Here is a 24946-nt window from a genome sequence, read left to right on the forward strand (position 1 = left end):
ACCCACATTGCACAGACTTTGTGGAACTACTGTTCCGCAAAGTCTGTGCAATGTGGGTTACACCATTCGTACACTCTTCCCCATAATATCGTTTGTTCCCCATACTGTGCCTGTAATCTTTGTAAAATATCAGCTGGTGTGACGTTCTCATTCGTCACGAAACGAAAGAACGAAAAAGAAATTAAGTCAGTCCCATGGACAGTCGTAAGACAGTCGTCTGCAGCGAATGGTTGAAGCAGAGATTTTTTTTTTTTTTTTTTTGTCAGCGAACTGAAGGACCAATGAAACGTAGCGCACGTTCGATTGATGCATAACGTTGAGATGCAGCCAAAACATACGGACAGAGATTAGACAAGTAACGTCCCAAGCAGCACAATGTACTGAAAGTCGGGTGCAACAGGGGTGGACGGTATGTGTCTTATCAGTGTTCTTTGGTTTCACGAGTTTGTTCAAGGCCTTCCACCTACCCGTCCACCCCTATTGCACTCGACTTTCAGTACATTTTGCTGCTTGGGGTAGAGGGAGGAACTTTTGGAAACAGAAAACATTTGTAGAAGTTGTATCCTCTACGTTACTTGTCTAATCTCTAATCTAATCCCTGTTCGTGTCTTTTGGCTGCACCTCACAGTGACCAAGACCAACTTTCCCGTCTACCCCAACTAATCCAAGGCCAACTACCCCGTCTTGCACCGCTTTTGGATTGAAGCAGTTGTGTGACATGCACGCTCGAGCCATTGTAACTTTTTCTGCACCACAACGACCAGCGCAATGGACCTTTTTCACAACGCTTGTGCGCATGCTCTGTGACCCTGACGGCGCCGAAGATGGTTCCCTACATATTCGATAGATGGCGCCAAGATCGCGCCGGCTGCATTTTGGCGGGCGCCTAGCGTGTTTCGTTGGGCAACCGCTAGGATATGACGCGAGTGTGATAATGGTCCATTCGCCGATATGACCCTGTACACCGAACGATAAAAGAACTGTGACGTCAGCCGGTAACTCTTCCCCTCACAAACACAAATTTCGGGGCTTCTTTAGCAACTGGTCGACAGTTTAGCCAATACGTGTGGAAAACGTCAGTATATTAGACACCTTCTACTATTCATAAGTGGAATCTGAACTTGTTGCTTCTGCTTGGTTAGAGTCGAAACGGTGCGGTGGTATCATCGTCAAGAGACAAAATTCCTGCTCGAATTCCTCTTCGATAAAAAGGGTTCAAGTGAACTGTCAACGCCCACGAGGGTATCGGTAAGGCTTTTCAGACGTTCCATGCGTTCTACAAGCTCATCCAGAGGCCCTGACTGATCGGTGAGCTAGGGGGAACGGTCAGGTTTTCAAGGGGCTCATTAGTTCATTCCCCGCGTCATGACCAGGAACGGGTTAGAGTATCGCCCCTCGCGATGAAACTTCCAATTCATCATCTCTCAATAAAGTTGTTGTTGAGAGACATTTAATACATGTCCACGTAGATACAGGATGCAGAAACTCGACACTGTGGTACAGTACAACGCATTGCGAACACGATAATGTGCAGAGAGAGCCTATTTCCATCGTATGCAGAATTAAATAAAAGTTATATTAATGTCACGAAAAAGAACGAACTTGAACTGCTGATTCGATTTTCGTGAAAGACGTTGTGAAAGCAAAGTTGCACGACTGAAAGTTGTAAAAGTGGCAAAATATTTTGCTCCATTTAGGTTCTTGCTTTCTCGCCCGCTAACTGGAGCCTTGGGTATCCTCTTACCTCTTCTGGCAAAAATAACCTACTAATGGCTAATGGTACCCGGTTTAACTAAGGCAAACCGTGTTGACGATTGCTTCGGTGGCCCTATAAGGTTCTACGTTGGCACCTGGTCGGCGATCTTCCAGGTATCCGCAACCTGCATCGTCCACCAATCTCGGGATGCGGATGCTGACTTCGCGAGACGATGCCATCGCGTCGAACTGCTTAGTTGGGGTTCCCAATGTGCCTATGAGACGTCTTGCGTTGCTCTTGCCACCTTCCGGATCATACAGCACCAAGTGCTCGTCTGCCTTCGCCTGGAGTTTTTCAATGGCTCCTTTGATGAATCTGTGGGTTAAAAAAGAAGCTATTGCTGTGTTTCTGGTACATGGCGTCCACCGCTAGTCGCATAACACTTCTGTGGCCTCTGTCAACGTAGGTTACAAGGCCTGAGCTCTGCCTCATCACATATGAGACCTCTGCAAGGACAATGATTTGTACATTGATAACTGCTGCCCTTAGCTATCAGAAGTATATAGTCTTGAGAAAAGTTACTCGAAAAAGTATACTGAGTTACAGTTACTACAGGAATTAAGTAGCTAAGTTACATGTACAGTTACCCTGTATAAATAGTAACAAGTTAAATTACAGTTCCAAGTAACTTAGTTACATTACAGTTACTTTCCAAAAACAGCAAAAAAAAAACTCCAGTTGGAAAACGTTTGTTCGGAATCCTTCGCTATATACTCGCACTATGCTTGTGCAGGTACCACTTGAGCAACAGCTGCCGGTCGAAGCTTATCTTTGTAAGACTGTCCCATTTGATTCCCAAGCATCCTTACGAATGCTAAACTGCAACTCAACTGGGGCACCAGAGGGCACCAATGCTTCTTCCATATTGCGCTTGCTTGGGAACGCTCACCCCAGGACAGTTTTCTTGACATCAGAGTAATGGTAACGCTTTACATTGTAGCAATACCAAAATTTCCTTTCATTTGAGTCCTTTACCTTTCGCCATATAGCCGATTTTAGATAAATGCACAACATATTTAGGGGGATTCTAGCGGAATCGCTGAGCTGCTTGTTCCTCCGAAGGTTTGGCAACACTGCCGTGGCTAGGATATGCTCACAGTATCCTCGCATGTCCTTGCATAGTGAGGTGTCACCACCACGGGTAACCTCGAGTAGAGTGCCACCTCCTGATGCATGCGGTGCACACGCGGTGAGAGCTGCACCCTTTTCACGTACATCTCCATTCTTATAGAGCCAGGAGCAGATGTGAGCCACGAATAATATGCGGCAACGGGGAGAGAAAGAAAATGCGAGCTCTTTCCAAATTATCAAGAAAAACTTACGATTCTGAAAGTAACTCATTACTGTATAACTATAGCTCCTGAAAAAGGTAACTCTAGTTCCAGCTCAAAGTTATGTTCTCTGGAAGAATAATTGGTTCCAGTTGCTAGCTACTTTTCCAGTAACTAGTTACTTTTAACTAAGTTACTTCCCAAGACCGATCAGGAGTATACTCATAACTGAAGTAACAGTAACGACGATACGGGGATGACATTGTTCGAAGTACTACAGCCTCTCAATCGATGTTGTGCTGTGGTAGACGTATATACAGGGTGTCCACGCTAAGTGTGAACAGATATTTTAAAAATATATCAATCGCTTTTTCTGAGATGAAATCAATTGCAACATAGCATATGCTGAAGGGCACTCCCTAGGGGGGCTTTCACAGACTCCTAAGGCAATGTCTTAATTAACTTTCAATAATTAACTTTTTAATTATAAAAGCTACGAAGTTGCTCCAACGAGAACATCTGATCTCTTCGGTCACCAGATACCAAAACCGTTTTCAGAACAAAAATCCGTTCGGTAGATCGTCCGCAAAAAATTCGTGAAGGAACGCCATTTGTTTTGAAAAAATTTGTGAAGGAACGCACCACCCTGCCCTCAAAGCTCTCTTCACCTTTCTGGATACCATAGGACTTCGCTCCTTATTGTGAAGGGGTTTATTATTCCATTCCCCACATCACCACCATCAATGGGATAGAGTATCGCCCCTGGAGATGAAACTCCCCATTCATCATCTCACAATAAAGTTTTTGTTGTTGTTTGTCCTACATGTGCATTTCGCAAACACTGTGGAATCTGTGTAGTTGTGGCCCCTTCCAGGGATCAACTTGACAGAAGGAGCGGAGCCACTTTGCAATGGCAGGTACAAACAGAGAACGTGACTAGTACCGAACGAGTCTGCCATTCCATACCCGTGTAAACACCCGTGTAAACGGCAGGAAAGGACAATAGGAGAGGCTTAAATTATGATACTATATTAGATTACAGTAGACAAGTAAAGGAGGGATCGAACATAAATAGAAACCACTCAATGGTTTCACACATCAAGCGTCATGGAACAGCTGGTCGCACCAGTGCGACCTACTTTCCATTTTTTTTTTGTGCTTACGGACAGCAAGGCAAAATTATCTGCAAATATTATCCTCTCCTTGCTTCAAGATCGTCACAGACATCTGCTCCCTAGCCCTCACGACATACAGCCATCTCACCGCCTCCGGCCACAGCGTGTGGCTTCAATGGGACCCCAGCCACATCGGCCTGCCGGGAAATACCTGCGCTGACGCTGCGGCGAGAGGCGCGCACGGGGCAGCTGCCACCACTATGACCACGACCATTCCTCTCACTCCATCGGCCTGCCTGATACAGATCCACCGCCAGACGTCTTGCAACACCCTCGCGTTTAGCTCAAACGCTGTAGCGGCAAACACGTTCCTCCACTTCATCGACCCGAGGACGGAACTCATCCTCTCCGAGCGGCTGTCGCGACAGGAGGAGTCGATCCTCCATCGCCTACGCCTCGATGTTGCCCTGACCCCGCTGCTCCTCTCTAAGATGGATAGACGGACGTCCGCGATGTGTCCCTGCTGTGCTGCAGTCGCCGACATATGCCATCTTCTGTTGCACTGCAAGCGGTACGCCGGCCCCCGAGCCGTTCTCGCCATAAGTCTCACTTGCCTAGGCCACTTTCCCTGGCGACGCTGCTGGGACCTGTCCGGCACTACAGACAGTGGGCAGTCACCCGAGCCCTCATGCGCTACCTGAAGGACATGAGCCACCCCATCGTCCCCTGACACCTTTTTTTTTTCCTTTTTTGCTTCTTTTTTCTCTTTTGGGAATAGCAAGTCGGCCTTGGCCTGTCTGACCTTTCCTTTATCTTTAATAAACATATCCCCCCATTTTTTCTACTTCTAATCTAATCTAATCTACAAGTAGGTGAATGAAATAGGCATCTGGTATTGGATCACTGTACCGGTATCTGGTATCAGCTCTGTTAGATACCGTAGCATGCAACTAGGAGTTCCCCCAGTCACAGCAAAGATCTCAGCGGCAGTGTGCAGAGGGACGGGCCCCCATCAGTAGTCAGCCATTGGCATAGACACAGGTAGGCAGCCCTTTTTATGATTTTTCCGTCAACCATGGCAAGGCAACTAGGCCGCATAACAGGTTCAGGGCATCCGGTGGCCTTGACATGGCACAGGCACATGACGCTCATTGTGGAAATGGCGCTGATCTGCATTGTGCCACATCATGCTCGCAATGTAGTTTGTAGTTTGTGAAATAGAACACACTGTGGAAGTGAGTCGACATTAATATGAAACCCCTCCTTGATCACGGTCTATGTCGCAACACAAATGGGTGACTGTTGTAGGCAAGCTTCCAATCCGTTGCGCAGGTAACATACTCTATAGTTCGTCCCGAACGTTTGACGACAAGGTGTCGGATACAATTACCGGACACTATGGCCGCAAAGCTTTGTTCTATGTTCCGGTCTACAGTCTAGTTTACATTTACTTTACAAAGTAGACGAAAGTGTAAACTCACGCGATCCCATCGATCTGCCTCATTTGGCGCGTGCTGAAATTGATGTGTCCACCAGAGCCCAACCAGTCCGGATCATAGTAAGGCTTAGGATTGAAGGTGACTTTAACACCAAACTCTTCGGCAATGCGGTGCAAGATGTACCTTGAAATCCATAGGTGATCTCCTGCTTCGACACCAGGCAATGGCCCTACTTGATACTCCCACTAATCAGAAAATATATGAGTTCCCACGCTACATCGTTGGACACTAGGCTGCCTCACCTGAGCTAAGTGAACTTCAGCATTGACGCCGCATATCTTGACACCGGCGTACGCACAGGCTTTCATGTGAGCAATGGAAACACATCTTCCGGCGACGTTCCCAGTGCCGACGCCGTAGAAATAGGGTCCTGAGACAAAGCGAAAAGGATTGTAATCGCGCGCTGGAGGTTCGATATGTTTGGGCATCTGGAGCCCGACCTCCTACTTGTCGTTATCCCCATAACGCGCGTTAAATGCGTCACTTCGCCCTTGATTCGCCACGAGCTCTTGCGCCAGCCTATAAAAACGGCCTGCTATGTCAGAGCTCAATATCGGGGACCTGCGCAGAACAGTCTCTAGGGGGTGATGTTTGAGGAAGGTGATGTTAGCCTGCACAGGTCTTGCGACTCTCTGCACCGAGGGGAGAGGTAAAAAGGCAAAGGCGAAAAGGGGAGGGGAAACAGGATAGTGGTAAATCACGGGGGGGGGGTGCAATCCATCTTGCTCTGGAATTGGGGTAGTCCCGCAGGACCACCCACCACAGAAATCATGCGATCATCCCTCGGTAACCATCATTGGGATGACCCCTGTACCGCAGCAAACGCGTGGATGATTGGGAAAGTTGACCCGTTCAGCTCTGACCAGTAATCTCCAGAAGTCAGGAAATAAGTCAACGACCCTCTTGTTCTTTTGCATGGGGGATTCTCTGTGAGGCGAGTTTTCGACTTTCAAACATAATAGTTACTGGGGCCTATGCGGAAACCTTCTGGGAGAAAGAACAACTAGATGTACACGAAATAACGGTCACTGTGAAAGGGGAAACGCTTCCTGGAGGAAGTATTACAATGTCTTGAGTTGAAATACCGTCGCGGCGTGCGCGAGAATTGAGGTAGTCGCTTTCTCTTTAGGATTATTTGCTTCTACAACCGTGTTGGCCATAAAAACTAGGTGTGAGTATGCGTCGATTTCTTTAATCTACAGCCCGCTATACACGTAATTAACGTTTCAACAAAAAGAGCCGCGATCTGAAGATTACACTAATACGTACCGTATTGTTTGACCTCCCCTCCATCTCTGGGCCAGCCTATTGGACGGTCATCCTTCTCAAGGATAACGTACTCTTGTTCAATCCCGAACCATGGTTCATCGCCGGCAGCGTTCTCCATTGCTTTGTAGCAAGATCTCCTAGTGTTGGTAGCTGCGGCAAAACACAACATATGTATTATATATAGACATACATGCTATACCCTCTTTCTTCGTGCGTGCAGGTGTGTAGGGCAATATACCTCTCCCTGTTTGTAAACAAATGACGTCATAGTGTTCGACAGCGCCACCAATTTGGTAGAGTTGGAATTACGCTCGAAGCTAGAGGCGAACAAGATCGCGCTCGAAAGCCATGGTCTTGAGGGGATTACGATGGTCCCTGAAAGGGACGCGACCTTCGGTCCTACCTTTCTTTCAATAGGAGGCTGCGAACAAGTGCCCATTCGTGGAACCCAGCCCTCCCCTTCAGATTTGTTTCGGTTTCGGTCTGTCTACCAACGTCATGATGACGTTTGTCGGGTAAAGGTATATTACGATACCTATCGCGCGGCTTGACGAAAGCGCGCCAATTGAACGTTTTTAACAAATCAGAAGCTCGCCGTCTCAACTGTACACGCGTCGGCTATTCTAAAATTTGTGCGCAGATACGTTCCACCAATGCGTGGCGCACAAGCTGCTACTTTGGGAAAGTAAATTACCTACAAGGTGATATAACACAGGGTATAAAACAAGAACGGGTAAGTCAATTTTAGCAACAGTTGCACCGAATGATTGAGGAAAGTTGAATTTTTAGGCAGAGAGGGTGAAGTCCAACGTTTTTGAGGAAAGTGGATTTTTTTTACCACCTCGTATACTGGCTGAGCCAAAGCTCGGAGACAGGAGTCGATCGTAAATTCGTATTCCGGCAGGAGTTTGGAGACATTACATTCCCGGGTCAATGGCCGTGGTTGAAAAATAAAAGTTAGTGAGCAGCTCGCCCCCCCACCCCATTCTCAGGTGCCAGGAGTGCGACACTGCAGTTGACTGCCACAGGCCAAAGCAGATGACATTGACAAAGTGGCGTAGCGTGCTTCGAGTAAAGTATATATTTTGCGATTTTAAATTTGGACATCGACCCACAATGCTTCAGAGACATTAAGTTATGGTAGTACTACCCCTCATATCGCTTACGTATAGGTTTCCGATCCTGGTCCAGTACTTCACAGAGAACGAGCATGTTACGCCCTCCAATGAATGGATCCTTGAAAAGTGCGACGGGGACGAGGTAGAACTCCGACTTGGGGCCAGCGTCAGTGTACTGGTAGGTGCCTATACCACAAAAGGTCCACTCCGGACATTCTGGGAAGAGAAAGTAACATCTAGAAGTGTTATACGCCAGAAGACACCATGAAAACTGAGCGTCAAGCAGTTACAGACAACATGAATTCAGACGCATATTTACTTGACGCTTTCGATTATTAGGCAATTTCTTCGTCGGGTGTTTCTAATTATGTTGTCCGTTATCTAATCTTCAACAGAATTCTTATTATTGTCGTTGTGGAGAACCCATGACCAGCTCAGCCATTGGCTATTTGAAATACCCTGCAGCTCGATGGGTGTGGTATACCCCGTCGTAAATACGGCGACATAAGAGAACACTATTTAGAGAGCTCGACACCGCGAGACAGCGGGGCTTCGCAGTCACATTTGAGGGAGGTCAAGCAATATCTTGAAAGACAGTTGCTCATGACAGGAGAATCGTCATTTGTATCTATATGTACATGGGCCTCCCCAAAGATGACGGAAGTTTGGAGGCGACAACGGTTTAGCCACGGACTAAACACACGCACGTTTTGCGACGTGTCTCTGTCTCTGTGTGTTTAGTCCGTGGTTAAACCGTTGTCGCCTCCAAGTAGTTATGTACCAACCGGCCCGTTTAGTTCTATTAATGACGGAAGTTGCCAATGTCCCTGGGAGTCTTTTGGCCTCTTTGTTAGTATGTCCGGGCTAGTTCCGAACAAAGAAGTATGGCGCGAACAGCCATCTTTTTCTGAGAGTTGTAATTTGACCCCCGCTGTTGGCATGTTACTTTTCACTGTTACAAAAACAAAAGTACGGCATAATGTTGTAGTCCGTTTCTTTTATGTATGCATATAGTATACAGGGTGTGTTTCTTCACTCTTTACAGACTTTTACAGCGACAGATGTTAGTTCCTCTCGAGATTGCGGCGTCGGCGTCGTCCGGAGAAAGAAGGAGTGAGAGGATGTGAAAAAATAAATTAAAATGAAATTGCGTCGGCCGGGAATCGAACCCGGGCCACCCGCGTGGCAGGCGAGTATTCTACCACTGAACCACCGACGCCATAGAAATTATCGCTTTAACGATTTGTGTTCAGGTGAGGTGGCAATGCTTATGTGGATTTCCTCATGCTAAGAAGGGCAGAAGCAGAGCCTCCTATATTGTAAGATGCCTGTTCAATCGCCCCAAAGCGCCCTCTGCACCGAGCCGCCAGAAGCGCTCGCATCGTGGGCGCTAAGCGTTGTCAAAAGATCACGAATGACCGAATGACACTATGAATTATTTAGACAGCACTCATATGACTACTGATAGTATTTTGCAAAACTACCAACAGTTTGATCTGCCGATTTTCAGTTGTATGCACTCCGAAATCGCTCGCTACAAAAAGTTAGAACCGAAAATACTAAATTTTTAGTTCCTAAGCACGGATCATTTGGAATACACAGAGTAGGTGTATATTCGGGAAACGAGAGGGGAACCTTTAAAAAAAAAACATCAATTATGATTAAGTCAACCGGTTTGACAAAGTGAGTCTGGTTGACGCTCATGTCGGAAGCCGGCCGTTGCTCTTGTAGACGAGGTGGTATGTGGTACTCCTATAGTATTCCCTTTTTCTTTTCTTTTTTCCTTTTTTTTGCGGAATAGCAAGTCGACATACCGTTTGGCTGACCTTTCCTGCTTTTTTTTTTCTTTGTTCTAATACGCCATGGCGCGTTGTCATCGTCGTCGTCCACGGGCCGCCACTCTATGTATTCGTATACAATGTATACCTATATGTACCTCAAAATTTTTGTGGATGTCGAGAAAAGCCCTGCACACATTAAATGTTTATGGGTCATACAGGACGATGCTCCGCATGTGAGCACCGGACAAGAACGATATGGCCAAGGTATTTGCCAGCAAGCCACTGTCACGAAAGGCTCTTAGATTGTAAATTACGAGGCAACACAGTAAACGGGGATTCGTTGTGTTTTGTATACAGAGTGTTCATTTTTATTCGTTACATAATTTTTATTAAAAAAACTAGCAGAGCAAAATAGATGCCGTTTTTGCAGTTGAGTTCTACGGCCAGGCTCACATCCCCTCGAAGAAAGTATGCAACTAGAAGATAACTTATTAAATAAAATTCATTAATTAACTCTTTAATTATGGGATTTCGGGCAAAAGCCGGAGTTCAGAACGAGAGACCATCCTATCTGAAAGCCATTTCACGTTTAAAAAATCCTGAAACACGCCCCTGCGTTAAGATATCCATCCCCGAATTTTGATATGCAAATGAGCCGAAACTGAAAAAGCGCGCCTGAGAAGCGCATCACCTAAGCCGACGGAGGCCTATCTGGGCGGGAAAGCGGTTTATCTGGCCCGTAGGTCAGCACCTACTCCAATCATCTCCATCGCTCCAAATCACGTGGCCCTCTGACGTGAAATGAGGGCTGTACCCCCTGCGTTCCAGGTCGCAGCGGTTTCGGCTCATTTGCATATCAAAATTCGGGGGTGGATATCTTCACGCACGTGCGTGTTTCAGGATAACGTGGAATGGTTTTCAACTAGGACGGTCCCTCATTCTGATCTCGCGCCGAGGGGAAGAGGAGGAAAGTGGCGCTTGAGTGGTTCACTTCACTGCTGCTTCTGCTTCAGACGTCATGCAGATACCGGGCCCTGGTGACGCACAGTCTTTGCGGCGGGCACGCGAACTCGAACGGAAGCGCAGCGCTCGCGAAGACCCAGCTCGTCTTGCAGCCAAGGCTGCAAGCAAGAGAGTGCGACGTCAGGATCCCAACGTGCGTGCCGCCGAAGCAGAGGCAAGGGGGACTCAACGGCAAGACCCTGCAGTACGTACAGCGGAGGCAAAAAGGCGTCAGGGGCAAGGGAAAGCCGAAGGAGCCACGAAGAATTCACTAGGCATTTCAGGGAGAGCCCATTTGGGTACAGCTTCTCGGTCTGCGATCGCTTGTGGTTCAAGAATGACGTCACAGCGCTGCCGTTCACTTGCCATGCACTACTGCCACTAGAATTTCCAACTGTCGACCTTACCACAATGTCAACATTCACACACAACAGCTGTCGCTGAAATTCGCGCTACACAACTGTAACCGTCCTGTGATTTTTTTTAGCTGTGTAAGCAACTCTGATGTCATTCTGCAGGCGGGCTATCAGGCAGGCGGGCTAAATTCATTAACTTTGTAAATCGATGCTTCCAGTGAAATGCCAGAGAGCAGAATTGGAGGCAATGATTATTTGAATCCACCCTCTTTCTAAAAAATCTTGAAATGGGCACGTACTTTGAGACATAAATCGCCATATTTTTATATGCAAATGAGCCGAAACCAGAGCAGCACCCGGTTTCGTGATGAAAAATAATTGTTCTGAGGCTGGAACATACAAGCAAACAAAGAAAAAAACAAATGCCTAAAGTTGCCAGGGAACATGAACAGTTGAAGTAGGACAGTCATCGAAAAAGCCAAACAGCTATGGGATTCGAACCACACAACTCTCGATAACTGGTCAAGCGCCTTGACCAATTCGACCACGCTGGCATCTGCTTTTTCGGACGGTTCCGGCTCATTTGCTTAGCAAAATTTTGCGATTTACATCTCGTTTCAGTTCAACATTCGTTCTCGTTACAGCTCGTTTCAAAATATGTAAAAAAACAGGGTGGGTTTAAATAATGGCTGGCTCCAATCCTGCTATCTTGCATTTCACCGAAAACATCTAATTAAGAAGTTAATGAATTTTAAGTAATTACTCGTCCAGTAGTTGCGTACGCTTTCCGACAGGATGTCCGCCTGGCCGCATGACCCCCTGTGAAAACCCATGATGTGATGCGATAGAGGAAGAAAAAAAAAGGGATGTAGGTCACGACGAAGTCAGACTGGCTACCCCAGACCACTTAGCCATGCAGTCAGTTGAAAAAAAAAAAAGAAAACCCAGTAGTTGGGGGGGGGGAGGGGGACAAACATCCCAAACCTGTGGGAACACTTGTCGCAAACGAGGGACCAAAAAGTATTACAAAATGTCGATGAGACGCGTTTCTTCAAACGTAGGAGCGCTTTCAATGCAGCCGCTTTATGATTGAATGGCTGATGACCAAGGAGTTTTACACGGTTAAATGACCGGGCATCCAGACGAGCCAGACTTTCTTCTAGTGTCCTGCGACTGTCGGCATATTTGGAGCACCCGAGGAGGATGTGCTCTGTGCCCTCGACAACATCGCACTCACTGTAGTTTGGAGATGGTGACTCGGCAGTTTGTAGAGCAACCGACCGCTGTATGGGACATTCAGCCGGAGCCTATATGCAGGAGACACGCTGCTTGCCGAGGAAACGACGGAGGTACCTGGAAGCACAGCTCGGGGTCCACCCTGTACAACAGCAAAGATCGAGCAGATCCTGTCGGCCAAGAAGAGATGTGGTGTGAGAAGATGTGTGAGACTGTGGCATCATATAGGTGCAACACATCATGAACAATTAGGGCCGGAGACTCTGTGACGAACGTAGAGGTCAACGACTCTAGGCCACATCTTCAGACGTTGCACAGAGACCACTGAGAGCACGTATGTTGAGAAATGATGAAGCTTAAAGCCAGATGGATGCCGTGATGCTCAGCTGCTGAAGCCGAGGTGGTGTGTGACAGCCGTGCTGATCTTTCGACATTCATCTCAAGAACCATGAACGCACATGACGAGCCAGATGTTGTTGTATAGATATCAGTGAAGAGTTTTTTTCCCGACGACCTCTCCATTAAGTTTAGAATAAGCTGCCGGAGGACATGAGCCGATACATCTTTCCGGCGTGGTAGTCCCGGGATATTGACCCTCTCTTCAGGATGTTGTAGGCCCATGTTGGAACAGCTGGGTGCACGTGCTGCTTGTGTTTAGGGCGAACGAACCGTTGTACTTGAATAGCATGAGTGGACGCAGAGCTGGAGCGTCGCAATATGGCTCGAAGAAGAGGATGGCAATGACGACGCGTTGCCAGTCGAGAAAAGTGGGGAAACGACTCTTGCATCCTGAGAACGGGTATAGGGGTTCCCGTGCCTCTGCCATGGCTACCCCGTTGGAAGTTACCTGAGGAACGCCAAGACATAGCTTACTACTCTTTGCAAGAATGATTTGTGGGGCATGCTCTGTCATGAGAGGGAGGTTGTGAAGCATCGGTATGTGGTACACTAACGATTGGCGTATGAGGGAGCTGTACGTGAACACCAAGCATTGCTTTCGTCGAGCTACCTCATCGAGAGTCGCATAGATACCTGAGTAAGTTGAGTCTGCTATCCGCTCTTGCCTTTGAGCAATGTACCTCCGCCGCCCTCAACAAACTCCGATCCAGAGTACCCCCAAGCACAAACACAGGTTCTAACGCAGTCCAGGGTACTCTGAAGGCGACGCTGCAGGGTTGGTCACCTGCTTACCATCTAGGTAGCTCTTATGGGTTTATTATAAAAATATGTAAAGTATAAAAAAACTCGCCCTGAATACTCTCGCATTTTTGGGCTGCCCCGACAACTGAGTCACAGGAACTTCCGACACACAAAAGGTGGTGGAGATACTGTTTGGTTTTCAGCTCCAGAAGGTCGGTCTTAGGTCAAGGGACAATCCAAAAATGGTGTCAGAAAACTTTTTAATATCATACTCACATCCATGTTTGTGTGCGTGTGAACCTCGTGACAACAGATTTAAAAAGGGTCAGAAAGGGTATGGCTAATATATACCTTGAGGAGTGCGGGGTTGAAAACTGAGGGCTCGCGTCTTGCAGCGAACGTTCTGCAACGAGCCATCAACGAAGACGTACGTGACGAAGACGACATCTTCGGGTTGCTCCAACTTCATGTACTTCTTTAGGACGACATCACGTGTGGACTCCATAGATCCTGGCCGCTACAAGATCGTCGGTTATCGTGAGGGGGCTGCATTTAGCGCACACTTGAGAAACAGTCTAGTGAAGGGTCAAGAGGCTCTTCTGCTTGGTGACACAACTTAATCGCGAACAAAGAATGACAGTTCATTAAAGGGAATCGAACCCTGATACACTCTGATTTCCAGTGTGGGGTGCTACCAGTTACACCATGCTATATCCTCATCAAACAGCAAGCCACGCTAAGAAACACACGTCAGAAGAACTACAGGTGATCGAAATTATCTGCAGTCCTACCCTGCGGTACGTGCAGCATGTCGCCACACAAAATAGGCTGACAAACATTACCTCGAAATCTTCTCCAATTATCTAAGAAACAGAAGGGCTCATACACACTTACTGGTTTACTGGAAGCAACAAATGCCGAGTTTTTCTGATAAATCCAAATTGCTTCAAATTTTACTGGCGTACATTTTTCGGATTTTCTTGGAGAAATCTGAAAACCCGAAACCCTAAGCATAACCTACTAGATTACAACGACAATGTCATAATCAGCAACTCCCATGAAGGGTCCCATCTTTTTCTTCTAATAAGTATGCCCCCCAGACCACCCCTACACACACACCCAATACCCTCAAATGCTTTGCAACACCCCTCTAACTTTTTTACCAGGGTACCCCCTACCAGGAGAGCCCTGCTATTGTAGCTTTAGACATATATCGATAATAATACGTTAAGCTGTTATGACGAAACTGTAATAATGAAATAATGACCCCCCTCCCCCCCCCTGCTCGGGATTCTGGGTAAGCCACTGACACTCACCTTCACAGAGACACATATGCAACTGGGCATTGTAAGGTTTCAATGATGTGTTTCGCCCTCCACGTTTCATTCCCTCGGCAACTAGTAAATGTTACAACCTACGCACGCTGTGCACACACCGATACCGTGCATTCAAGCTATAGCCACATCCCCCCGGAGACTTCAGAGGAAGATTACAAACTATCATAGCTTTCTGTGACGCATAAATGCGAGCACTCTACATCATGGCTTTTCGTGTTCTTGTAATCATACTTCTAGCCACAATCCTGCGGCCACAAGCAACAATACCTAGATAGAGAAAGACTGCTCACTCGTCGACGTGACGTAACAACTAAGAATCAGTCAATCAGGATCGTATTTTCAACTACGGTAGCCAATCATGAACGTGCTTTCAGCGGTCATGGCCATGAGGACGAACCACCGTCGTCTGCGACTAGTGGTTGAACGTCCCAGCGTACTAAATGGGGAAACTTCGAAATAAAGCGCAAAGCGGTACAATATCTTTCTCAAAAATTATTTTCTGGAAAGCGTGTCGCACTTTTTTCTACATATACAGGTACGTCTGCAGGCTCCAAGTTAGCTGCGATCATTTGCACGCTGCAGAACGGCGAATCGCGGTAGCAGACGAATTCTGACTTTATATGTCCACGTAGCGAAGGAGGGAGAGGAGTCAATAAGCAGGCCTTCTGTATCTAGGTGGAGTTGCCACAAGACACTCCGTAGCAGACAACAGGGCAGATGGTGCGTCACGTCGTCTGGTGCAAAGTCCGACACTCCCCATACTACTCCTGCGCCGTGCGAATGCTCAGTATACGAGGCACGCCGGAACCGCGTCCCATCCAAATGAACAGTGTTCTCACTTTCGTTCCACTAGAATATTCCGTGGGGATGTCGCCGGTGGGAATACACACGCACAGTCATGCTCCGCTTATCTGAAACCCAGTTAGCCGGAAAACACGTGATCCATTCAAAAAACGGTCCCATTGGGCAGTCCCATTTTCATTATAGAACGGCGCTCAGATGTGTCCGGCCTGTGATTAGTATACCCTTACACCCCTCTCATTCCATCCGCTGAGTCTTTGGCCCTCTCTTCATTCTTCACGCGGGTGACATTTCCCAGAATACTCCAGCGGAAGACGCGAAAGACCCCATAGCCTTTTGCTGCTACGCAAAGCGCGAGGGCTCAACGTCGTGTGTTTTCGTGCACTGCTAACCACGGGGTCCACAAGATATTCCCTAGCAGACGACAGGAAAGGACGATGTCGTCTGCCGAGTGCGCAGTACGCCGTCACTCCCAATATTCCGGCACCGTACGTGCGAATGCTCAACATCACATGCGGCGAAACTTCTACCCCATGAGATGATGTTTCCTTGCATTAGAATATTCCGTGGGAATATCGCTCGTGTGAGTACAGGGTATTATACTAGACTGTCCAGGAAATCGTGCAGAAAGCTTCATTCCATTGCTTTCTAACTGTATACCAGCGAATGCAGCAGAAACACAGTCGTCACGGAGGACGATATGCCTCTTGCGCAAGCCCTCGGAAATTACGCGGCAATGCCGGATGACGCTATATCTGCTCAAACGACGAAGGAGGCAGCACCGACGATGCTTAGGAAAAAGTACCACGTACCAGTGAGTTACCAAGGAACAGCAGGGCAGGAGTTCGTTGTTTCGTTGTACTTGTAACTGTATGAGAAAGCAGCTGGTTCTGTGTTCTGTCCTTGCCGGCTTTCCTATGGAACTTCCGTCCGCTGCTCGCGGAGCGGAAGTAACGTGTTTAAGCGCAATACGCTCACTACACTATGAAAAGAAGGTTGTTGCATTCAGAATCTTGAAGGTTGTAAGTGATTGATAGAGGTTTTACTATCGTGACGCTGAGAGGGAAACTAATTGTGTGGGGGCGACGATCCTCTGTTGACTCCGAAATGAGGGCGGCCGGCAATTGCGCGTCTTAAAAAGACTATTTTCGCACATTGTTTAGCTGTTCCCAGTGCAATACGGAACGTGTCCGGGTTGATGTATTTGCTACATGGGGCTGTCTATTTCTGGCACAAAAACGTTACCTTAACTTTGCAAAATTTCGAGTTGTATTCAACTTTCCGCGAAAGAAGTTGCCCTTATAATTCATTAACAATAAATTAAAGAAAATTAAAATTAAGAAAAAAACTACGAAATTAAAATTATAGAATGAAAGTAGCCCTAAGTCGTGGCAAAAGTTCTCCGAAAATGAATACCGTTGATACCATCGTTTTCAGACGGTTCGATTTTTTTAAATAGGAATTTACAAGGCGTTAGGTGAAACACCCTGTATACATAAAAAGTTATTCGCACCGTTTGCTTAAAAATCATTATCTACTGCATGTAAGCCAAATATGAAAGGTGTTCCAGCCAATCCAGTATATTGGTCGGTGTGCAGAAAAAGGACACACTTTTGTCTGAAAATTACATTATTTCTCAATGTAATCGTTGCTGCAGCACTGACGCAGCATTTTGCCTTGCCCCTCGACACATTCATCGTAGAAACTTTTCTACTTGCACAGGTCACAATAAAGCGTGCTTCACAAAGTCGTTGTTACTGAAATGCCTGGCACCAAAAGTCCTTTGAGATCCAAAATATAAAAATCGACTGGGACGGGATAGTTATCGTGAACGAAGCGGGGGTTTTCCTTTTTATATTCTCCCTTTTTTTTGGGGGGGGAGGGGGGTCTGTTTATGGGAGTAGCAGAATTTGTCGTGTGACGAATTCAATCTCTTCCTACTTTTTTTTTATTTTATTTTTCGTCAATATCAACATCACCGCCCAACCAAGTTGCTGCGGTGTGTAGGTGCTCTGTGGGCAATATGGAGAATACGCATTATCCTACTGAGAGAAGATGTGTACCGCGATCAAACCTGAGCGCCCTTTCTTCGGAGCGATGTTCCACAATCGACAACAAAATCGACCGAGACGATATGCAATACTGCCCAGCCCAGTTGCTGCAATTTGTAGGTGGCTGTGTGGGCAATATGGAGAATATGCATTGTCCTACTGAAAGAAGATGTGTACCGTGATCAAATCTGAGCGCCCTTTCTTCGGAGCGATGCTCACACAATTGAGAACGCGGTAGTATTCACAGTTCACTGCTCAAGCGTTCCATGTGTCCGTTCTCGAGAAGTACAGCAGGGATCACCATTCATGCACGTATGTACGTACGACTGTATTTAAACAATCTACACTACACAGATTTCTTATTGCAGCCTTCACCACTTGAAGTTGCCTGTAAATTTCATCCGAGTTCATGCCTTCCTTTACAAAAAACGATGCATCAGTCGCGGTACTCGTCCGTCCAGAAATTCGTTATCCGGGGGGCATAGGGGGAGGGGGGAACTTTGGGGTTCGAGCGGTCTCTCAGCCTGCCTTATCCGAACGCTTCGACGAACGGAAGGGACAACAAGAAACATGGCGCTATTATCCTGACTATTTGGCTCTCCAAAGCAATACATAGCGCATTTGTTCTTGTCGAAGAACGGTGATTTTACAACCCATTTTCCAGTTTTGGACACTTGACTGTTTTTCGCAGTGATCTCTAAGAGCCACTCAAGAAAGCAACTGGTGCCTGTCAGGCATTTTTCATTCTGTTGTTATCGCGGTTCTACTAATAGACTTTTTCCAGCACTGTATAGATCTGTTTCGGCGTGCCAGGTGGCGCGAGTGAGCAGCAACGTTCAGAGCTCTGGCAACGTCAGCGCTCCAAAATATGCAATGCCCGGTAGTTATAGCAGGCGGCGGCGGCACTTTCAAATACATGGTCACGAGTCGTTCGCACTTGGCAAGATGCACCGCTTTTTCTATGGATTTCCTACAGGTTTTGTAGCTTTCCGTGTAGCACCACGGAAGACCCGCTACTGAAACTACTGTTGGATTCGTGGCCGCGCTTGGGCCCGAAATGGCGCTGTGCAAACTGTGCTGCAACAGCACTATAAGTGTGGCGTTTCTCGTCACTGTGGAGCCCCGATGAAATACACAACCTCATGTCAGCCGGAAATAGACCGGAAATATATCCTTATATGGCTGCTATACATAATGATAAGGAAGTGGTTTGTGAACTTGAAAACTGTATATCGATAGAAATCCAGCGGCCGGTGCGAGTACCGAAAAGTTATGTCTGTACGCGTAATTCTTGTTCAAGAACCCAGAGCCGTTCCATTCTGTCTCGTCTTCTCTTCTGCGACATTCAGCATCTATATGGGATACACCATACATTTTTTATAATCGTATACCGCGAGAATTTGTTCAGTTTGCATCATATGTATGTCTCGGCTAGTAGACTACGCTAATTGCTAGCGATTTAATGGGGCCTAGATTTTCGATGTCGACCTTTCTGAACCTGAAACTGTCCTGAAGGACTCAGAATTAAGATGATAAAAAATCGCGTTTCGTGCCTCGTTCACGTGTGTAATCACTCACAAAATACAGCCACCTCACAACGACAAATCTAATACCATTGAACGTTACAAAAAATCTACAAAAAATCAATATGTTCAACAATGTTCCGTCTCTGTTTAACCATCTATACTTCCTACACGATTTTTTGCCACCATGATTAGCTGAAAATGACTCTCTAATATCGTAGATTTGAGCTAGGTGTATAACATGGTGACACGTCCTTGTCGTAACAGAATTCTCTCTCATGTATATAGTTGGAGAAAGAAGGGTAGGGAGAGCCACAACCTCCTCTATACATGATCAATGGGCTGTGCCTCATTCTGAAGCTGATCGATGTCTCTAGTAAAACCGAACTCAACTTACCCGCCGAGCAGTGTGAGTCGAAGTATATGCTGGAAACGTGTACGTTATTCTCTATGGAGCATCACACTCTGACAGAGCATCTGCGCGGAAGAGGGGGGGGGGAGAGGGGGAGTCATTGTACCAGATCTCGTGTCCTTTACATCCAGCTGTGGTTACATCCAGGTTTTTTGGTCAAGGCCAGCAAAAGCTATTCCTGTCACAAAAGAATTCACTGAAGCGACGCACGAATCACGCAACGGCGGCGCCGTGTAACTGCTTTCTGTCCAACCATATCCTTCCGCGCTCTGAACTACGTATGAGATCTCCGAGATATGGCGTAAAGTTTTAACAATGCTTATTGTTTCCTTCGGCAGGAAGATACACTGCACTAGCAGGAAAGTACGTTGCAGGTCCTACCTTTCCAGTTTCTATATTAAATTTAACTATTAAATAGTTAAATAAGTAAATATTACAGAGTTTTAGTACATCGTACGCTATCGCTTTTGCGTACGTAAGGGATAGCGTTGATTGTTCTGCGCACGCCATAAGAGAAAGAGAGCTTCGTGCAGTGCGCAGAAACACCAGCGCTATTCCTTACGTACGCAAAGGCGATAGCGTACGATGTACTAAAACTCGCTATAGTAAAAAAAAAAAAAAATCCCAAAATTTGTTCGAGGCAGGGGTAGTTTGAGTAAGAGATCTGACAATCTATAAGGTCGATCAGAGTAGTGTGTATGTAACGTGAATAACATGGACGTGACTATACTTTGGAGCAAACATAATTTAACCAATGTATACGTATATATCCATGGCACCGACCATGTTAAATAGGAACATCAGAGAGTCAGTCGGTATGGGATACCCAGCATAAGTTGGCATGGCTTCCTCTTGTAATAGGTTCAATACTTCAGTGAACATTCTGCTCTACGCTCCTCTGCATTGCGCACGTGCACGTGCAAGGTATTCCTAAATCCTGATGTTTTCGTTTGCCTATATAAGGTAGGGTCCGTTCAGACTCGCCTCGCCTAAGCATCCTTAAAGGGGCACTAAAATGCAAAAACAACTTTCTCTCATATGAAAGTCCGTGTTTCAATTAGTGCGATCATCAAACAAAACTAGTTCACACAACGCTACTGTTTAGAAGGAAAACGCAATGAAAACAGAGCCGTCTTTGGCGGCAATGAATGGGATACCCAGGAGGCAAAGATTGGTGGCATCCGATGAGAGCCATTGCTCGGCGTTTCGGGCCTTCGAAACTCACGATCACAATAATCTAATAAGGCGTGAGTGCGGGTCATGCTATGAACTCACGTGAAGGTCGACATGTGTATCGGTCAGCTCGATCACGCCCGATGTTAGCGCACTCACCAGATAACATCACACCTTCTCTGTTTACGTATAACTGTGATGTTATCCGGTGAATGCACTAATATGCGGCGTGATCGAGCTCACTGATACGCCAGGTCGACCTTCACGTGAGTTCGTAGCAGGGCATGCACTGACGCCTTATCAGATGATTGTGATCGTGCGTTTCGAAGGCCCGAAACGTAGAGATATGAATGCGACAGCAAGAGAAGCGCGCGTACGCGCGCTTCTCTTAACGATAAGTACGTCCCACGATAAGTACGTACTTATCGTGGGCGTGTGAATTTCGAACGGGTCCGATCGCGGTGTTCCGTACATGCGCGGCATCATGCGCACTGCTGTATTTTTCAATACAGATTCACCTGAATTGTAGCCCACAATTCCTCATGAAAAAAAAGTATGGACGTGCTATTGAATTTCTATAGCAAAAAGTTCAAACAGGTAATAGACTTTATTTAGATAGAGCTTTTTCTTCTCTTTATTCTCCCTTTAGCTATTTGGTGCAGACAGTCTATAGCCTTTTTTCTGTTGAACGGCTACAGACACGTTGTCTTTGGAAATGCTATAGACTTACCATTTGGCCCTATGCGATTAATTTTTCTTTCAATTCATTTGTCATTTATAGTTTGGCTATATTCTATATCACATACTTGTTACGGTGGGCTGTCGGGAAGCGTTGTTTCACACAGACACAAATTTGTACGCCTTGTGAGCATCTATTGACAGCCATTGGCTTTTCTTTTGATTACTCCCCCTGCACCCACTTTCCGTATAGGACATCTGTTCAAAACAAAATCTATCGAATATTTAGATGGGTAGAAATCGAGCGAACCGGTAGAGATGTAGGAAGGGAGTTGCCTCAGGACAGAAGCCGCCGATATTTCGAACAGAGACAGTTCTTCTTCTGGGCGCCCAGAAGAAGAACAGTCTCTGTTCGAAATATCGGCGGCTTCTGTCCTGAGGCAACTCCCTTCCTCTATCGAATATTTGTGCTTTGTCTCTTCATAGAAATGTCTTAATACAGCGTACATAATTTCTATTGCCGGAGCTTTGGTAAATTATTGGCAGATGTTGAAAAGTGGCCACCGCGTACCTCCACCCTTACAGCTCTCGACTTTCGGTACATTGCGCTGCTTGGGGTATTGCCAACTGTAGGATAGGACAAGAGTAGGCTTGCCCACACACCGCTTCAAAAATAAAGTGCCACCTGTGGCAAAGCACACTATTTTTGTATTGTTGACTGTATGAGGTGAGACACAGAAGATTGTGTATACTCATCTTCCTAAACTTTCCCTAACTACTGAGCCCGTGAGCTATCGTGAAATATCGTGAGCTATTATGTGCACATGTGGCTTGGGAGGGAAAGGTTACGGTTGGGGTCGCAAAATTTCTTCAAACACTGGCAATGCAAAGGCTTTAGGGTGGTGGACGGCATCATCAAGTTCCACTTCAGTGAGTAAGTATGAATGAAATCGTTTCTCCAGCATTTTAAAGGGACAGTCGCATTCTCCGAGGTCAATTTCGAAACTAATGCGAATTCTAATTCCTTGCCGACCACTTAAGTGGGCCCGAAAATACCATTTCGATCCGCGGCGTACTTTTCGCGCAACCCGATGAAAAAGAAACCGGAATGCTTGCGCCCTCGCTCTCTAAAAGTGGGAGCAAACGTCACCCGGATAAGGCCAATCAGCGTGTGCCCTGGGCAAATGCGAGCAGCGCGCCTGTTTGGCGATCGCGAAGCGAAGGGAGCGAACATGGAGTCGGTGAACGAGAGTGATGTTTCTCTGTCTGGGGTAGATTCTGACGAACATGTTAGCGGTAGCGGCGACGAGTTAATGCTGGATGATGACCCATACTCTACGGACCCAATGCCTCTGGAACCCGCCGACCATCCACGAGATGTGGCTGCGGCTAACCCGCGGGATGACATTTTTAGGTGACGTATCTCTTTGCATGGTTGCCGTCGGATGTGCGAAACAGTTTAGAATGTTGAAATCGCCAGGTGTCTGTGTGGAGTCTGCGACCCACAGGAGCCCGACGAGCGCCTGTGTAGCCATTCTGTTGCCAGGGTTGTAGAAATGTGCAACAGTGCCGCCGTGCAGTGCATAACAGGTGCAGTGCATTACTCAGGGACATCTGCCTCAGTAGAGAGCTTCTAGTGGTGTACGCGCCTCAATTCTGCCGCTATGATCAACATTTTAGGCGGACCATCTCCAGGACCACAGGTAAGCCTGCTGCAGTGCTCTCCCGTTTGCTATATGATTACGACCGTAATGAATTTTTCGGTTTAAATGACCCCCCATCAAGATTCGGAAGGGTAAACTCGGGTGCTAGTCGGGTGTCGTTGGTTATGCAAATTGTCGCACCTAAAGTGGACAAGATCCAGGGGACTTTGGGGAGGGAATTGGTAAAGTATGCAGGTGGTCTAATTGCGAAGCACAGCGGTGTTGGCACACCTCGAGAGCCTACGATGGGTTGTTCCACCTCAGTGCGATAGCAATGTGGCAATGTTTTAGAACGTGTCTCAGTTGTTGACTCCAGAGTAGAAACAGGCAAGATACGGATAACAAGCACACTTACCTACACACTTATCACGAGATACCATATATTACTTATCTTGCAAGCTTCCACAAATTCGAGTGTCCTGCTTGCCTCTGAGTCAAAATGAAGGGTGAGGTACCCCACCTTAATCCGATTACACACACATCTAACACTGATGTGAGGAATTGCTTGGAGTATGAACTCACGACCAAGATAACGCATGTGTTTGTAACTGCTTTCGCTTTCAGACATTGAGTATGTCCACTGAAAGTCAAACTTGTGCAGTTGGTAATTTGCCATGCAATGCATGATGCAAATAGCCGTCTCACTGCACAGGTGTGTCTTTCGATGGACGTACTGGATGTCTCAAACCGAAAGTAGTTACAAACACAGGTGTTATTCTTGTCTTGAGCTAATGCTACAAGCAATTCCTCACTTCAGTTTTGCATGTATGTGTAATCGAATTAAGCTGGGGCACCTCACCCTTCATTCTGACTCAGAGACAAGCAGGACACTCGAATTTGCGGAAGCTCGCATAAGACAAGTAATATATGGTATCTGTTTTTTTCTAAGGAAGGAAGGAAACTCTAGTGCAAACTGTAGGGTGGGAGAAGCGAAAGCTTGCCCACATCACAATTGAGAAATAGTACTGCTCTCGCCCTAAAAACGAAGAGTAGGATCAACTAGTGCTTGCATGCTGCGTGCTCAGAGGTGGCTTCACGCGTGACGTCATAGCGATGCATTGGCGTTGCTGTCCTGTTTGATGACCAAAAGTCGCGCGACCATCGAGTCGCTGTGTGTTTTGAGTTGTTATTGAAAGGCAATGCCGCAAAGTGGTGTAGCTATGAATGCGCCACGCTGCACAGAAAGACCATATACGCCCTATAGACGCCAGGTTAGACTTCCACCTTCAACATTAGACGAGTTTTCTTGTTCTTTCTTCCGTCGGAACGCTTTTCTCTTTTTCTTTTGTTTCTTTTTTTTGTCGTTTCTTTTGGACCACCTATACATTATTTTCTTCTGAAAATAAAGAGAAGATAAGTCCAAAGGCAGTCAATAGATTTCCTTTGTGTGACCTCTTTAGACATTCAGGAAAAGGAAAGGCCGAATTCCGTCTACAGCCAGTGTTTGAACAATTTGTACAGTTGTCTGTAGGAAATGAAAGTCGAAAGAAAAGCCAAAGAATGTTCAAAAGATGTCAACAGACAGGCAAATTTCATTTTCATAGGGGAGTTCTCGCGGATGTTCCACTGACAACATTTATCTTCCCGTCCTTCAGACAGCGACGCCAGTTCGCTTCGCAACGCGCGCTATGTTTTTCACAGGAGCTGCTCCATGGCGTGCCACGCGCAGTGTGGACTAAAAACACCGATGCACGAGCTGAAGCGTTGTTCACTGCTTAGTGCCGA

At 46.6% G+C, this 24946-nt stretch overlaps 1 protein-coding gene and 1 non-coding gene across 6 annotated transcripts; both read right to left on the bottom strand.

The window, feature by feature from the left end:
- Positions 1 to 1413: 1413 nt before the first annotated feature.
- Positions 1414 to 19748, bottom strand: LOC135396139 (glutamine synthetase-like). 5 transcript variants are annotated; one of them, XM_064627174.1, is made up of 9 exons: positions 19653 to 19685; positions 18996 to 19084; positions 16494 to 16614; positions 13895 to 14060; positions 8077 to 8244; positions 6911 to 7060; positions 5884 to 6011; positions 5624 to 5826; positions 1414 to 2071 (listed from the first exon to the last, which is right to left on the bottom strand). In XM_064627174.1, exons 4-9 carry the CDS (start codon positions 14046 to 14048, stop codon positions 1789 to 1791), a joined length of 1086 nt encoding a protein of 361 aa, XP_064483244.1. In that variant the 5' UTR covers positions 14049 to 14060; positions 16494 to 16614; positions 18996 to 19084; positions 19653 to 19685; the 3' UTR covers positions 1414 to 1788. The 5 variants fall into 5 exon arrangements, with proteins under 5 accessions (XP_064483244.1, XP_064483243.1, XP_064483246.1 ...); XM_064627173.1 differs by lacking the exon at positions 18996 to 19084 and having other exon boundaries at positions 19653 to 19737; XM_064627176.1 differs by lacking the exons at positions 16494 to 16614; positions 18996 to 19084 and having other exon boundaries at positions 19653 to 19748.
- Trnag-gcc (transfer RNA glycine (anticodon GCC)) lies at positions 9177 to 9247 on the bottom strand. The gene has a single exon. It is a non-coding gene; the product is annotated as a tRNA-Gly (tRNA).
- Positions 19749 to 24946: the final 5198 nt, after the last annotated feature.

Source organism: Ornithodoros turicata, chromosome 5 (genome assembly GCF_037126465.1).
Source record: "Ornithodoros turicata isolate Travis chromosome 5, ASM3712646v1, whole genome shotgun sequence".
Classification (NCBI taxonomy): Eukaryota; Metazoa; Arthropoda; class Arachnida; order Ixodida; family Argasidae; genus Ornithodoros; species Ornithodoros turicata.

Coding starts and splice junctions, on each gene's coding strand:
- LOC135396139 (XM_064627172.1), bottom strand. CDS start 14,889: ATGCCCAGTTGCATATGTGTCTCTGTGAAG. Junction 5,827..5,883: donor CTGAAGTTCACTTAGCTCAG/GTGAGGCAGCCT, acceptor TTTTCTGATTAG/TGGGAGTATCAAGTAGGGCC. Junction 2,072..5,623: donor AGGCAGATCGATGGGATCGC/GTGAGTTTACAC, acceptor TTTAACCCACAG/ATTCATCAAAGGAGCCATTG.